This window comes from Stegastes partitus, unplaced genomic scaffold, assembly GCF_000690725.1.
Source record: "Stegastes partitus isolate 25-593 unplaced genomic scaffold, Stegastes_partitus-1.0.2 Scaffold222, whole genome shotgun sequence".
In the NCBI taxonomy this organism is placed as follows: Eukaryota; Metazoa; Chordata; class Actinopteri; family Pomacentridae; genus Stegastes; species Stegastes partitus.
The window spans coordinates 115239-131945 of NW_007577953.1; the positions used below are offsets into that span (position 1 = coordinate 115239).

The following is a 16707-nucleotide window of genomic DNA, read 5'->3' on the forward strand; positions in this document are numbered from 1 at the left end:
CAAGTCGTGTGTTTGCCTGTGACGAGGTGGGACCAACCAAATGAGAAAGTTTGTCGCCCCGGTGCTGCCAGTAGAAAACGTTCACCTGGAGCCCTGTGATAGGACCAACAGAGGAAACATGTTCAGGGGTTCTCCTGGCTCAGACTGGGCGCCGGTGGGATGTCCACGTCCAGATTTAAGCAGTGAGTCGCTGTTACCGTACTTGACAGAAATCTTGTTCCTTCTGAACGTTCGATGAGCTAAACTGTTTATTATGCTCGACTACATTAAACAAAATGAGTTAATAAACGTAATGCTGGCTAAAAACACCAACGCCACGCCTGTTTCTGCTCCTACAGGATTGTCTGTTTTCTCTGCTCTTTGTCTGCAGCCTCAGTGTCTTTGAGCTGCTGATGGCTAACTAGGAGCTGTCTGGTGCAAAGTGCTGCTGAAATGAGCTCCACACAGCTTTCTTGTAAAAAATACAGGCTTTTTGGTTTAGCTTGGCCCCCAAACGCGTCCTTTAAGCCAGGCCTGCTTTGATTGGTGCCTTTTGTCTGGCTGGCCATCGATCGCCCTCTGCATCCTTTGTGTCGACGGCCCATTGATGCTGACTTTCTTTTTCTCCAGTCTTGATAATGTTTCTGTATTGATTTCAGGGCCCAACCGATGCAGCCCCCCATGGGTCCTTTGGACCTGCCATTGAAATCTGAAGACTAAAACTGTCTAATTGATTTCAGAGCAGCTCCTTGAAAGGCGCACTGCTCCCTCATATCACACCACTAAAACCAGTTCACTTTAAAATGTGTCCTGCACTGAGGAAGATATATTAGAAGTGAAATGATTAGTTGATTATTCGATTAGTTGTCAACGAATACATTCATCCCAAACACAATCAGTCCATCAGAAGAAGTCCAGATTCTCTCATTTCATCTTTTCAAATGTAAATATTTTCTGGTTTCTTTGCTCTCTGTGACAGTGAGTTGAATATCTGTGGGTTGTGGACAGACCAGATGTTCAAGGGTGAAGAAAAAAAAACAATTGATTAGTCTGGAAACTATTCCACAGATTAATCTGCAGTAAAAATAATCGTTAGTTGTCGCCCTACAGATGATTAACTATGCTAAGATGAAGAAAAATCCTAACCTGTATTGATGTGGAGTCAGAGCTCACCTCGTCTCGGCTGTTTGCTGAGCACTTCCCACTATTGACTTGGTTTCTCTGAGACACGGTTTTGGTCTCATGTGGCTTCTGGACAGAGCTTCATAATCTGCTTCTCTGGCACGAGAACTTGTGTCTGTTTACTTATGCAGCAGGTCATATCTGAAGGCGGGATGGAAGCACTCGCCGCTCTCAAGTCCAGATTTTGAAAGAATCATGAGTCATGACTTAAATGATGGACGCTGACAGCTTCTCTGAATTCATAACAGCTCATAAAAAGAGTTCATAAAAAACAGGATGAAGCCTGAAACCACACAGGAAGGTTTCCCACAGGATGAACATCACGCCTATCAGCAGCTAACTACCCTGCTTGTGTTGTCATTTGGCTTTTATTAGGTTTCAGAGGAAGCAGTTTGTGAAACCTGCTAACCTTGTGGCCACAGCTGTTGTCGCGGTGGGACAAGTAGCTGCTGAAAGGCTTCCAGTTCAGCAGCCACACCAGGCTCTGAGATCAGCTTCAGCACACCGTCTGAGCTGTTTAATGCAGAAGTGTACGTTCTGATGAGTTTGTACCTTTAATCGTATTTTCTGTGCTTTGTTTGAATTGCAGGTGTGGCTCATATCGTAGCTCCAGGTCGAGGGCCGCTCCACCTCTTCCTCCCCCGCTGTCCTGTCCGGGAGAGCAGAGCACCTGTTTGTTCGTCTTTTCTTTTAATATTTTTTATGCCCGGACGCAACCCGCCACCTTGTGAATTCATGATCACATGACCGTGGATATGGACGCAGTCCTGTCCGACTTTGTCCGTTCCACTGGAGCTGAACCGGGACTGGCCAGAGATCTGCTAGAGGGTGAGTTATAAATAAATACTTACATCCACCCTGAAGCGACAAACTGAATACAGAGCAGTGGGGCAGAGCGATATGGCCTCAAAGATTCATCCTGATACACATGAGAACATTTGAGAAAACGATGTCACTGACGAAATACTTCAAAACTGCACAACTTCCATCAATCCATTATCTATACATCACTTAATCCTCACCAGGGTCATGGGGGGCTGGAGCCTATCCCAGCTGACTCAGGGTGAAGGCAGGTTCACCTGGACAGGTAACCAGTCTATCACAGGGCTACACTTAGAGACAGACAACCAAGCACACTCACATTCACACCTACGGACAATTTACAATCACCAATTAACCTCAGCATGTTTCTGGACTGTGGGAGGAAGCCGGAGAACCCGGAGAGAACCCACGCTGCACGGGGAGAACATGGAGACTCCACGCAGGAAGATCCCGGGTGTCCTCACCGGGACGCCAACCGGAGACCTTCTAGCTGTGAGGCGATGATGCTAACCACTGAGCCACCTGCAGCCTGTCCAGAAACATGCTGAGGTTAATTGGTGATTCTAAATTGTCCGTAGGTGTGAATGTGAGTGTGCTTGGTTGTCTGTCTCTAAGTGTAGCCCTGTGATAGACTGGTTACCTGTCCAGGTGAACCTGCCTTCACCCTGAGTCAGCTGGGATAGACTCCGCCCCCCATGACCCTGGTGAGGATTAAGGTGTAGAGATGATGGATGGATGTAAATTGCTTGCTAGCAATTTGTTTAATCAAAAGGCGGTCAAACATTGGGATCTCAACATTGCTGTCCGGTCCACCGTCACAACGACTGAATCCTCCGATATCCATGTCCAGCCCTCGTGTGTCGGTCGCTGCGTTTCCCCTCCTCCTCGGTCGCCGCCATGCTTCTAAACAACAGCACTGCGTGTTTCACTCAAATGTTGTCGCGATATTTCAGCTCCACATCACCCCCTGACATTCCACCGGTGTGATACGGCCCAGCCCTACTGAGGAGTGTTTCTTTATCCAATCAAGTTTAACTTTTAGAGCAAAGCCTGTCGAATCAGTTTCCCATAATGCATCAGTTCATTTACACTTTGAGCCTGTCGGTACTGGTTTTGTCCCTTTAAACAGCTCGACTGAAACAGAAGGGGATGTGTTGGTTATCTGAAGCTGACCTCTGTCGATGTTCCAGCAGGTCTCAGTCAGTGCTTCTGGCTGGTTACTGTTAATTAGGCTATCCAACTGTACCAGAGGGAAGGTATAGCTGGAGTCAACAGGGCTCCTGTTGCCTAGCAGCAACACAAGTTGCAGATAAGAATATGGGTTAAAAATGTAATGCAATGCAGCAACAGCAGCAGCGAGCCAGCGAGCTGAGACGTGCTCCAAATTCTGATATTTACTCAAGTGAAGGAATGTGCCACTGGCCTTTACATAAGATAAGAGAGTCGGTGTTGCATTGACTTGTGGTAAATATTTAACTCATTAAGGATGCGTTGTGTTGACATAGAGACAAGATTCAGGTTGTCACGCTGGACAGGTCGGCTCAGACAGATGATGTTCTGTCTTTTTCTCTCTGCAGGCAAGAACTGGGATTTCACTGCTGCCCTCAGTGACTTTGAGCAGCTGCGACAGGTGCATGCTGGGAACCTGACGTATTCGTTCACAGAAGAGCGGACGTATCTGCCTCCTGAAAAAGAGATGGCCAGGGTGGGACGGCCGATACTCCACCGCCAAGATGAGGTGGTGCAAGGTGAGGCCATCAGCCATAGGAAGGTGATGTCATGTTGCACACGCTCAGTCCGTAGACCGAGCTCAGACCAGCGTCACCTTATGCAACAGTCAGGCAATGACTCTTCATGAATGTTGAAATGTTCAGTTTTTGTTGTAGCTGTCTCATGTTGATTCAGCTTCATGGTAACTCTGGAGGCTCGTGGCGCCGTTACACTGCACTGCATTACACAAGGACGCGTTTCTGGCATTAGCCTGGCCGACGTGATGTCAAGGTTTACAGACACAAGTTCATATAACGCAGCAGGAGCATAAGCACACAGTTGAATCAACACTTCACCACGACAGAACAAAATGTGATGAGTTTCATGGAGTTAGGATTTAATACAAGACTGTTGCGTAAGACTATATTGGTTTTTAGCTGCTAATAAGCTGTCAGCTGAGTGTAGCTGTAGAGTTATGCCAGCTGTAAACGCTGTGCTCAGTGTGTCTAGATAATTCAGTAAGTGGTAATTTAGATCTGACACCTGTGCAGCTTGCAGACAGTGACTGCTAACTGCTGTAATGCACCATTTATTTTCTGTTTGCAGCATAACAATAATACTGATGTATGTTATGTTTAAAGCACTTTTCATATAAAACTATGGCTCGCGGTGCTTAGCAGGGCTGCAGCGAATGAGTGCTTCCATTGTTGATCAATCTGTCCATTATTTGCTCAGTTAATCTGCTGTTTTGTCTATAAAATGTGAAAAGATGGAGAAAATGTCAATTAGTGTTTCTCAAAACCCAAGATGACGTATGTCCAAAAAAAAAAAGAAAAACTAGAAAGAATTACCTGTAGACTCAGTCTGTGTCTAACACCTGTGCTCCGTATCACCTGCTGCTGTGTTGAAGCTACGGAGAAGCGTCTGTCGAGGGGCATTTCCCACGCCAGCTCCACCATCGTCTCTCTGGCCCGCTCTCACGTCTCCAGCACCGGTGGCAGCAGCAGCGAGCCGCTTCTGGACACGCCTCTGTGCACGTTCCAACTGCCGGACCTCACCGTGTACCGGGACGACTTCCGCGGCTTCATCGAGAGGGACCTCATCGAGCAGTCTATGATGGTGGCCTTGGAGCACGCCGGTGAGCAGAACCCAACACTCACCCACATGTAGAAGCCCGGGCTTCATGTGCAGCGGTTGCTGCTGACGGAGGCTTGTATTTAGGACAGGAGGCACTTTTGACTTTTGGAGTTTTTTGACCACACATCACCAAACAAACTGCTTCATCAGCACCAGCATATCAACAGATGTAACCTCCACCTTCTCTGTGTCGTAGTGTGTAGCTCAGGTGCATTCAGGCTCACGTTCACATCCATAGACGTCTGCTGAGATTAAGCCGATTGTCCTCAGTCTGTATAAAAAGCCACCAGTACCAGTTTATTAGGTACAGGGAAACGTCACCTGGGGTCAAAAAAATAAGAATAAAAAAGCTTGTCGGACTTGGACTATGGGATGCCTAGATATGGTCCCAAAGAGGTGGTCCATCACCAGCTCATTGTACCACAGTGTTGTCTGGTGAGTTTCTGCAGATGTGCAGCCGGCTGTGTGGTGCTCAGAGTCCAGACTTAACCCGATAGTCATTCCTCCATTCCAGTGCAGCGTTCTTACAATGCCTCATGTGGAGCTTTCAGGCAGGACATATATGTTATATCCGTCATGTTATTACATCAGGGATGTTTTTGGTTAGGTTGAGTGCAAATTGTATTAGAATTATATTTTCAGGAAAGTTTTTAGGGAGGGCAATAAACTAGGATACCTCTCAGTGTAACGGAGTGCATTACTGCCCCATGTTTAGCTGTCATCTCAGTAATAAACATATGAGCGAGGTAGCATATTTCTGACATGAAAAACAGAGGAAATTACAATTCCTGGCTGAGCTGCTCTGTTGGAATAAGTTGAAAGCTGCCACTGGAGTATTTTGTAGTTTGGTTTAACTTTTGCATCAGCTGTCTACAATAACAGGCTCATGGTATTTTCTAGTGATGCTGTGTTCATTTTGGAATTTACTGCGACCGTTTTATCAGATCACTGCTTGACCATGTTTGTACTGCAGACCTGAGTTTGTTCGTATTTCCCTGCAGGGCGACTGAACTGGTGGACAAAAGTGGTCCCAAACTGTCAGAGTCTGCTGCCTCTGGCAACAAGTGGAGATGGAAACTGCCTGTTACACGCCGCCTCGCTCGGTGAGGATCAGAGACCTTTCAAACAGGACCCCGATACCGGCCGGGTTCACACTCCATTAGCATTCATTAGGAGAGAGTCGTTGTTAGCTTAAGCACTAATTGCATTTTACAGTGTTGCAGTGCACGTTCACTTAGGCTTTATGGCCCACTTAGGAGTCCTAGTCGAGAAAATTAATAACGCCTCAGCTAATGTGCAGGCATTGTTCCAGTAGATCCCCTGGATAGTAGGTGTAGTGTAATGTTCAGAGGCTTCACCTGTTCTCCTCAGAACATACTCACACAGCTAAGGCAGGAAATAGCAGCACGTGGGCATTTTGATTTTAGACTTTATTTTAGTATTTCAACTGAGAAAAACAGGACAATTTGTGTCTTTTAAACAGTTTAAGTTCAAAAAGATTTGAGAAAGTCCCCGGAGCTTCTGCACCTCTTTATTATTTTATGATGTCTCAGGTGCAGTTGTGAGCCAAATTCTGCTCAAGTGTGTCGAATGACCCAGTTTGGTTTGGTGACGCAGGTATGTGGGGCTTTCACGACCGAGACTTGATGCTGCGGAAGTCGCTGTACGCGCTGATGGATCACGGCCTGGAGAGGGAGGCACTGAAGCGCAGGTGGAGGTGGCAGCAGACCCAGCAGAACAAAGAGGTTCGTTACACACACGTCATTCTGATATTAGGACAGGGGAGGTCTCAGGTATAGAGAGGTGTGTGAACAGACAGCGCAGGTCAATCTGTGGCAGTGAAACATGTGAACCATTTACAGCAGGTCTACGTCCACTGGTAAATGTTCTAATGGTCCTGAATCAGGCAGATTAAAAGAAAAACATGTCATATAAATAAAGAGTGACTCTGTAGCACGCTATGCATAACTGACCTGTTAAAGTAAACAGAATAATGCACAACCATGTATATGTATGGACACGTATGTTACATGAGAAACCAGCTTCCATGTTATGGACAGTGTACCTAAGTGGTTATTTTAGTAGTGGATTGATTTTGTTTGGTTTGAGCCTTGTTGTAGTCACAAAAACAAAGTAGTCCAGTTTCCTTGGTGACATTTAAGCCTCATTCCTGTATTTCTGATGTTAGATGCTATCTAAACACTTGGAGGCTACATCTATTGCCATCTTTGTGTACGGTTACCATGGTGACAGGGGTTGTCTCTCATGTTGTTGTCACGAGGCTGATGCAGAGCGCTGCAGACAGTAACTCTAGTTATCATTTCTGAACTCTGAAGCCCTCGTCTGGCTCATCTAGCCTTAGCCTTAGCATTAGCATTAGCACAGCTACATGCTCTCTCCATTGCGCCGCAGCAGCTCATTCAGCAGATGACTCACACTCCTGTTCAATACATTCCTGTTTTCTGTCAGGGTTTAGCCTGAGAGGAGACCCTAAATAGTTGGAAAACATCAATGCAATTATCCAGCAGGGTTTCCTTTGTGAACGATCGAGGATGATTTCACCGGAGAGCCGACAGTTTTCAGTGCATTGCATTAACAGTTAGATTAACGTCGGCTGGACTTGCTTTAATACATGCTGCCTACATGGTGGGAGTTTGTCTCAGCTGTTTTGTTGCTGCTTGTCGTTGTAATTTGTAGATGAGTTTGTGAGTGTGTTTACGTTCCAGATCTGCCAGATAACATTACTGACTGACACTTTGAGTTATTGGATGCTTCTTATGAAGAGCAGTGCAGCAGGTCAAACATATAAATCTGCTTCCTGGGCGCTGTGTGCTGCTGTGTGACGCCACACAACACGACTGTAAACAGTGATCTGAGCGTTTGTCATAGCTCTTGAAATCTTGCTCTTTATTGGGTGTTTGTTTTGTTTTCATCTTGAAAAAAGTCAATAAATATTTGTTTGCATAGTTTTTGTTGACAAGATGAATAATGCTTTGTGCAGCCGTGGCGGCATGCTGATGACTTTATCAAACACAAACAGAGCTTTTCAGATTAGATAAGCTTATCCTAATGTTGAACTGTATTATCTGCAGGCTCTGGTCTCTCCGCCCGGTATTGTCAGTGTTTCTGAAGACGTGCCGACAGACTAGAGGTTGTTTTGGTTGTGTGTGTGCTGCACTTGGCTACAAAGACAGAAAGAGCAGCCGTTCTACAGAAACACAGACTTGTCCCCGGTTAAAGCCAGCGCTGCAGCACATCCAGGGTGTTTTTAAAGTGCATGAAGCATGCAGACACAGGCAGGAGGAGGAAGTCCACCCGTTCTTCATCAGCTGCTTCTGAGGTGTCCGTAAGCAAATGATTTAAGCCTGCTCTAGTGGAGCAGATGAATGGGCAGTGACAGGACTGGCTGGGAAGCTTTCCCGTGTGAGTGTGTGTTAAAAAACATCCAGTTTCCTTCTGTCTATATAAGGAAGTTAAAACATGGTATTGATGAGTTCTGCTGCTGTGTGAACAGCACACAGTATGTAAAGGCTCCAGGCTCGATTGTCAGCATGTAACCTTGCGGTGAGATGCCATAACGTCAGTGCATGCTTTTGTGACATTTGACACTCCCTCTCTAAATGGCAGATGTGTGTGTGTGTGTGTGTGTGTGTGTGTGTGTGTGTGTGTGTGTGTGTGTCCTTCCTCTCTCCTCAGTCCGGTCTGGTGTACACGGAGGAGGAGTGGCAGAAAGAGTGGAATGAACTGCTAAAGCTCGCCTCCAGTGAGCCCAGAATACACTACAGCACCAACGGCACCAACGGGTAAGGTCTGGCCCAGACAATGCAGGTCCTGTTAACCCACCACTCTTAGTCACGCTCGTGTTTCTATTCATGAACAAACAACGGCGCTCACAATCGCCGCTGAGTGGCTGGCCCTCATTTAGTCAATCTGCTTTCTACTGGACCAGCTTAAGGCCGTCCGGCTGAACGCTGGAGCTCTGCCTCCATGTTTCTACCTTCCTGTGTGTTTAATTGCCCCCCAACACGTCTGTAGTCATCAGGAATCCATAACAAAGCGACAGAAATACCTGTCTGCTCGACTGTCTGTTTGAACAGCTGTGCTTTTGTTAACCAACATGCTGCTGCTGTCGTTGTCTTCAGGGCGGAGTCCTCGGATGAGCCGGTTTATGAGAGTTTAGAGGAGTTCCACGTCTTCGTCTTGGCTCACGTGCTCAGAAGGCCCATCGTGGTGGTGGCTGACACCATGCTGAGGGACTCAGGAGGAGAAGGTAAATATGCCTGAGACTCACTGGACATCCATCAGGGGGCGCATTCAGCCAGACCGTCTCTCTGGTGGATGATCGCTGTCATTTGATTTACTTAAGAAAGGTGAAAGAGAAGTAAAAGTTCACACTACAGGAGCTTCCCTATTTCACCTCTCCCTGTGACTGAGGGAGGAGTCTGGTCTGGGATCTGCCTCCATGTCTGTTCTAGATGTTCTGGTCTGAAACCTCTATGGAGGTCTATTTCTATAGATGTACCTGCAGACTTACTGTGGCAGCCCCGATGACGTGCTTGATATTTAGAAGTTGGATTCTAGGTGTAGTAACAATAATGCCACCGCCCGGAGGAGTGAACACGGTGAGGGCCGACAGCAGGCTGGTTCCAGGTGAACTGTGCCTCACCTGGAAAGCTGATGAGAGCAGGGAGTGGCAGCAGTCTGTACAGGAGCTGACTGATTTATCAGCACCTTCTCTAACAGCTCCCACTCATTTCACATATGACAGCGCAGCTTTTACAGATGCTGTACAGGCAATCTGTGATCGAGTGTTTAACCTTCAGTTTGCACAAGTTCTCGTGTAAACCAGGTCAGTTTGTTGCTGTGCATACGTCAGGTGAGCCAACCTGTCCCCCTCAACACACAGAAATACACAGAAAGCACTGATAAATATTAAAATACAGAGAAGAAGAACAGCCTTTATTACTGATTCATCCAATGTTTAGCCTGTCTGGGCTCAAACATCTGTACAGATGTTACCTTAGCAATCCTCACATCCAGAACCAGAAGTTTTGTTGTTGCTAAAGATTTCAAGAATGAAATCAGGACAGCGTTAATGAGAATTATAACAGAATTAGACTGATGTATTGTCTGCAGTTGGTGGTACGTCATTTTAATATTCTGACTTTGATTTTGCTCACCAGTAAACATCGTCATCAGCCACACATGTAGAGTAAGCGTGGGAAATCACACAACTGCACTTTAAATAAATAATAATAAAGTTAGATTCTATTCTATTCTATTCTATTCTAAACCTCCGTAGACCAACTAAAATGTGAAGCTTCTATTAAACTCCATGTTGTTGAGCCAGCATCTGAATCAATCAGCTGATGTTATTGTTGTTCACGCTTGTGTGACGTCAGTCAAGTCGGGATCAAGTCAGGATCACGTCTAACCAGCAGGCACTGCAAAGCAGGCCGTCTCCAACAAGCCTCATCCAACCCTTGAGGCTGCTGTTAGCTGCACATTTTAAAACTGATGGTTAACTCCCACCTCAGGTGTCATTTAAGAACAGACACATTGTGCTGACTTCCATCTCTCCCAACCTGTCTCTGATTCAGACTCATTTAGCCTTCTGCTTTGTTGAAGTGTTATTAATGTCGGAGCAGGTTTTTGCATGACCGTCTTCGTTCTGTTTCCGTCTGCTTCCCCATGAGGCCATGTGAGACGCTCCCCGGCCGCTCCCTCTGGCACTGCAGTCTCAGACTATCCTGTAGCGTGTGCTGTACTTTTATTTTCAAATCTTGTAGTGCGTGCACGTCTCAGATTAGAGAGAACAGTGTATGTGAAGTTTCTCTTTACGTGCGTGTTGCATCCCAATATCAAAGTCTGTTTGGATTTATAAACCTGTGTAGTGTGAGCCCAGCTTAAGTTGTCAGTGATTGATGGCTTGCCTGTGCAGTCCAAATGAAGTGAGCGCCACCCATCTGCTATCTGCAGCAGGTTAAAACAAACAGTATGAGCGGCTGCCAAACGGCGGATGACCCATTTTTACTGCACAAAGCAAATGTGCAGCCTCACATAGCTTCTCCCACTAAAACCTGCCGACAGGAAACCAGAGAAACTGTCGCTAGCTGTGATAGCCGTCGCTGGTTAAGGTGCTTATTGGTTGCCACAGGGGCTGCACGGTGTCTCGGTGGTTAGCACCGTCGCCTCACAGCTAGAAGGTCGCCGGTTGGCATCCCGGTGAGGACACCCGGGATCTTCCTGCGTGGAGTCTCCATGTTCTCCCCGTGCAGCGTGGGTTCTCTCCGGGTTCTCCGGCTTCCTCCCACAGTCCAGAAACATGCTGAGGTTAATTGGTGATTGTAAATTGTAAACCCTGAGTCAGCTGGGATAGACTCCGCCCCCCGCGACCCTGGTGAGGGTTTAGGTGTAGAGATGATGATGGATGGGTGCCACAGGTGCAAATGGTTTTGTTATGGACGTAGATACACAAGTGCAATATTGGTTTCCTTCTTTTTTTTGTCTGTATTTTTGACTCAGAACCTCCCAGTGATGCTTCTTGGCTCGGATGCAGTGCTGAGGTCACGTTTTTCAGGTTTTTAATGTCCTTGTTGCCTCTCCCCAGCCTTTGCTCCCATCCCGTTCGGAGGCATCTACCTACCACTGGAAGTGCCAGCTGCCAAGTGCCATCGCTCTCCGCTGGTCCTGGCGTACGACCAGGCGCACTTCTCTGCCCTGGTCTCCATGGAGCAGAAGGACAGCTCCAAAGAGCAAGGTGATGCATCCACAGTTATTACCACGTGTATATTGATTTATTCGAGGGCCGTCTTTGTACGCAGCTGACGTCTTAAAACACAAACCAGAGTGCATCAATCATGGAGACGCTGTTACTTACATTCCTCCTGAGAAGTTAGTGCCAGAGGTTTGCAGTGAGCGCTGGCGGCCACTTCACAGCTCGCTGCCTTTGCTTGATGAGGAAGTCTTTTTCTAATATTGGCCTCAGTGGTTTATTTAGAGGTAGTGACTAATGGCCACTGGGCTTTTGAGTATAGCCAGTGATCCCTGTTGCTCAACATCAGGTTGGACTAAAAATAAAGGCTCAGTTGTATTTTGTCAACTGTTAACGCGGTCGTTTCAGAGCTGCAGTGATTAGTTGTTAATTATTATGATGGTCTGTTTGAGAACTTTTTAGAGAAAAAATGTCCAAACTCTGAATGCAGCTTCTTGAATCTGAATATTTTCTGTTTCTTTACTCTCCTGTGACACTAAACTGAATGTTCATTTTGTCATTTTGTGTTTTTTATTGTTGTTGACGTCGTACAGACCACACAGGGATCCCACTGATCGAGAGCTAATCGACTGATTGATTAACAAAGTGAACAGTTTTTAGTTGCAAAGATCTGAAGAAGGGCTTTTTATCAGGAGCCGTATGAAGTGAGAGTACATCTGATTTTAAAAGTTCCAGTTTCTTATGATGTATTTTTCTGTTTTTCATCTTACGAGAGTAAAATCTTGTAGAAGAACGGAGTCCTTGAAAGTTCAGGTCTGTCCTTGAAGTTCAAGCCCAGACACTGAATTGTCTGCTCGTCTAAAAATATCAGATTCATGTCCAAAAAGCAGTATTGGTCCGAGCCGGCCAGATAAAAGTAAAATAGAATCTGAAGGAATTGATCGGACTCGGGAGCGCTGTAGTCCACAGACGATCCAGAGAGCTGGATTAAAACGATTCTTCTAAGAATGCTTCTTTTATTGTCTCTACCAGCAGTTGTGATCCCGCTCACTGACTCGGAGCACAAAATGCTGCCTCTGCACTTCGCCGTGGACCCGGGGAAGGACTGGGAGTGGGGGAAGGACGACACCGACAACGTGATGCTGGCGAGGTAAAGAGCAACTTTTAATCCGGGTCAAACAAACGGATTAATCACAAAAAGTCACAGAAAATGCAGAAGAAATAAGAGTGGTACGTGTTCGCTGACATGTGCGTGCCAGAGCCAGTGTCGGTGTGCAGGGATTGACCCGTGACTCCAGATTAGCGACACTCGCTGCCAGTGACAATAAGATTAGCTGTAAATACCTTCTATGAATGAAGCAGAGCACCGAAATAGCAGCTCGGTAAAAATAACCTTCCACCTTCGTTACATCAGCCGGTGACACTGGATGTTTTATTGTGATGAGACGGTGAGTGGCTGTTAACATTATTCTGAAAAGGTCAGTGAGTTAAAAGGCCTTCGCCAGAGCAAGGATGCAGGACAGCAAGATGCTTTTAGTGCATTTGCAGTTTACGCTCACATTTAGAGCCAATTCACCAGCTTCAGCAGCAGCAGCAGGGAAATCTGTAGACCTAATCAACCGTCCTCACATGGAGCAGACCCACGTTCTGCTCCCTCCCAACACCTTATTTAAGGCTGTAATCAACCAAAGACAACACTGGATGACTGAAATCCTGCCTTCTCCTGAACCAATCGTTTGGCTGTAGAGAAGAAAAATCTGCATCTTATTTCTGTCTGAACCAAATGAGCCACATTGCCCTCCGCCTGCCCGCCTTACAAACCTGTACGGATCTAAATAGACACAATCAGCTGGTATCTGCAGCATATTAAATCATGTTAACCTGCTTGGTTTACACTGAAATTATAGACTCACATTTATATAATTTCTGAAAAAACAGTGATATGAAAGAGGTGTTGACAGGCTGCCTGGTCCTCCTGCCTCCAACAGAACTGTAAGAGTTCTGACTGATGTCAGGCTTTTGTCCTTCAGAACATAACGCTGCTGATTGTCTGATCAGTGAGCGTCTGACCAGAGCCTGTCGACCTGCAGACTGCTGCCCTGATGCTGGTTCTTGTTGTAAAACTAGATCTGGCCTCATCGGTCTGTTTGTCTTTGGCTGCCTCTGCTCAGTGTTTTGGATCCATCTTGTGTGGATTCATGTTCATCATGGGTTAGGGTGCTGTGCAGTGACAGAAAGCATCATCGTCTACCCAAACAGCAGCAGGAATCCCATCAGCGCTGGAGTCACTGGTAGAAAGCCTCCTGTCACTAAACTTTGTTTTTTCCTTCCCTCTTCCACCCAGCGTTGCTCTGTCTTTGGAGGCCAAGCTCCAGATGCTGCACAGCTACATGACGGTCACCTGGCTGCCGCTGCCCTGCGAGGTAAAGGCCAACACATCCATCCTCTACTGCTGGCAGGGTCAGAAAACCAGCTCACAGTCCAGGATTTAGCACAAGAGTTGTTTTTTATGTTAATGGCAGGCTTGATAAGTGAGTGATGACGAAAACAGGAAATTATTTTTCAATTAACCACAAAGGCTGGTTCAGATTTCCAAAGACTCTCTGGGTGATTTACCAAACAAGCCAAATCCTGGCGTAATCAGATAGATGCCAAAGGGCTGGATAGACTTGAGGCATTACAGCTATTTGCGGTTAGCATTAATGCGCCACACTGATTGTAAATGAGGGCATGATTTCCTTCCTGTCCCCTGACTGCTGAGCAAACTGTATGTGAACACAGACTACACTGGGCCATTCAGGTCATAGAGTCACGCCATGCAAACACCGCGACAAAGGCCCTCTTGTGTGCCACATGCTAACGCCAGGGAGGATAGAGGTTCATACCCGCTGCACGCTGGGGCTGCAGGGAGTGGCAGCAGCACAGGAATCTCTGCATTGAAATATGATTCAAGGGGATTGTTCTGTGAAGTAAGGCGACTGGATGCAGTTAACCACAGGGCGGCTGTGTGATGGCTGTTGTTGCTGCAACAGACTGCATTCAGTAGCTGCTTGGTGTTTGACATCAGCGTCTTTACAGATGACTTTTCTAAATGCAGCATCCTTTATGTTACTGCTGCTTTAGTGTGTTTGTAGAACATCTGTCTGCTATCTGCCTCAGTGAAACAGCTCCTTGCACCTCTCCCTCCACATCTGGTTCCTCTGGACCTGAGGAGAATGCACCCGTACTGGGCTCAATTTAGCGTTCTGAGGATTTCAAGGCGCTAACACAGCTAGCATTAGTTTTGTTTGAATGTTTTAGATTCTTTAGGTGGAAAATGTTTCGGTACAGACGTGCAGAGTTTTTCCACTACCTCCTGTTTCTGCTTTGTTTATCTGCAGCAAGCCCCTCTGGCCCAGCCCGAGTCTCCCACGGCGTCAGCAGGAGAGGACACCCGGACGCCTCCTGACTCAGGAGAGTCCGACAAGGAGTCGGTCAGCAGCAGCTCCAACGGCAACGGAGACACCACCACGGGATCCACGGTCAACGGAAACGGGTCTTTGGCCAAGAACTGCTCCTCTTCCTCATCCAGTTCGTCCAGCAGCGGATCGGCAGGAACAGCAGGGAAGGACAAAACCAAGAAAGAGAAGGACAAAGAAAAAGACAAGAAGAGGGCAGACTCTGTGGCCAATAAGCTGGGCAGCTTTGGCAAGAGCCTGGGCAGCAAGCTGAAGAAGAACGTGGGCGGACTGATGACAGGAAAGAACGCTGGAGCTGCAGGTGCCAAGCAGGAGGGTGGGGAGAAGAAGAAGGGCTCGTTTAGGGGGAGGAAGGGCAGCAAGGACAGCTCGCCCTCAGCCCACGCCTCCGAGGATTCTGGGAAAGGCTCCCCGTCCTCAGGTAGCGAGCGTCTCAATGGAACAGGGAGCAGCATGAGCAGCAGCGGTGGAAGCAGCACGGAGAGCGAGACCTACAAGTACAGCGCTGATGTCAAAGTCAGCCTGGGCATCCTGCGAGCCGCCATGCAGGGTGAGAGGAAGTTCATCTTCGCCAGCCTTCTCACCACCAGCAACCGGCAGCCCTTCCAGGAAGAGATGATCCAGCGGTACCTCGCCGACGCAGAGGAGCGCTTTCGGGCTGAGCAGGAACAACAGCGGCGTGATGCGGAGAGGAAGGGCGTCACCAACGGCGTCCAGCCCCCCAAGAAGGAGGTGGTGGGTATTACAGAGCTGAGTTACCGGCCCTACGAGGCCAAAGAGGAGCTGTCAGAGAACTCGTCACCTTCCTTCAACCAACTCAAGGCCACTCCCTTGAGCCCCTCCATGTACTCTGGTGTGGTTCCCATCCCGCGGCCCTCCTTCATAGACCAGCCTCCTGCTGCACCGCCCATGACCCAGCATCTTCACATGCACAGCTACTTGGATACTCGGCGCCAGCTAGCCGGTGGCTCCCCAGCGACCTCGTACCCTGGCCTCCCCTCGTACGCCACCCTGCCCCGGCACATCCCCACAGCACAGGGTCCCTCCCATCCCCAGTACAGTAACTCGCAAGGCCCCTCCTCGCTGAGTCCCTCTCGTCTCGCGCCCTCGTACCCCCCGGAGTTCGACCCACCGGACTACCCCGGGGCTGAGACCGCCGGTGGGAACTACACCAACGGCTTCCGGGACATGAGCTCCAACCTAGACTCTCGGAGCGGGCAGCCCCCGGTCAGACACTACTCGCTGGGCAGCGCTGGCGGTTTGGCCGGCCTGCAGTCCAGCCGCTGCCGGACACCCAGCTGCACCTACTACGGACACCCCGAGACGGGCAACTACTGCTCCTACTGTTACCGGGAAGAGTTGAAGAAGAGGGAGACAGAACCAGCCATCCACAGGTTCTGAACGGACCTGGCCGTGGCTTGAATTTGATGAGTGGCCTTTTTCAGTTAAAAACAATAGCGAGCGGAGCAGATGAGCCTCTGAAAGGACCGGGGGAGGCAGCCGTCTCCCTCCTGTTCAGCTGTCGTTTCCTGTTGAGTGATGAGAGAGTGGACTTCAGAGCAGACGGGCTGGTGCCGGCCTTCTGGCTCGACCCGAGAGCAAACTATCTGCACTTCTGTTACGTTTTTGCTGTGGCTCTTATGCAGGCGTTGTGTGTGTGTGTGTGTGTGTGTGTGTGTGTGTGTGTGTGTGTGTGTGTGTGTG

At 48.0% G+C, this 16707-nt stretch overlaps 1 protein-coding gene across 2 annotated transcripts in view; it reads left to right on the forward strand.

The window, feature by feature from the left end:
- The window catches only part of otud7b (OTU deubiquitinase 7B), a 35113-nt gene extending 18412 nt beyond the window's left edge, over positions 1-16701 (forward strand). The window contains exons 2-12 of one of the 2 annotated variants that reach the window (XM_008281084.1): positions 1751-1989; positions 3561-3731; positions 4604-4831; positions 5832-5933; positions 6448-6575; positions 8527-8633; positions 8973-9100; positions 11441-11590; positions 12578-12695; positions 13890-13968; positions 14926-16701. In XM_008281084.1, the coding sequence (XP_008279306.1) occupies positions 1905-1989; positions 3561-3731; positions 4604-4831; positions 5832-5933; positions 6448-6575; positions 8527-8633; positions 8973-9100; positions 11441-11590; positions 12578-12695; positions 13890-13968; positions 14926-16404 (2775 nt within the window). In that variant the 5' untranslated portion in view covers positions 1751-1904 and the 3' untranslated portion in view covers positions 16405-16701. The remainder of the gene's footprint in view (positions 1-1750; positions 1990-3560; positions 3732-4603; positions 4832-5831; positions 5934-6447; positions 6576-8526; positions 8634-8972; positions 9101-11440; positions 11591-12577; positions 12696-13889; positions 13969-14925) is intronic. The other variant, XM_008281085.1, reaches the window with a different exon arrangement.
- The last annotated feature ends 6 nt before the right edge of the window (positions 16702-16707 follow it).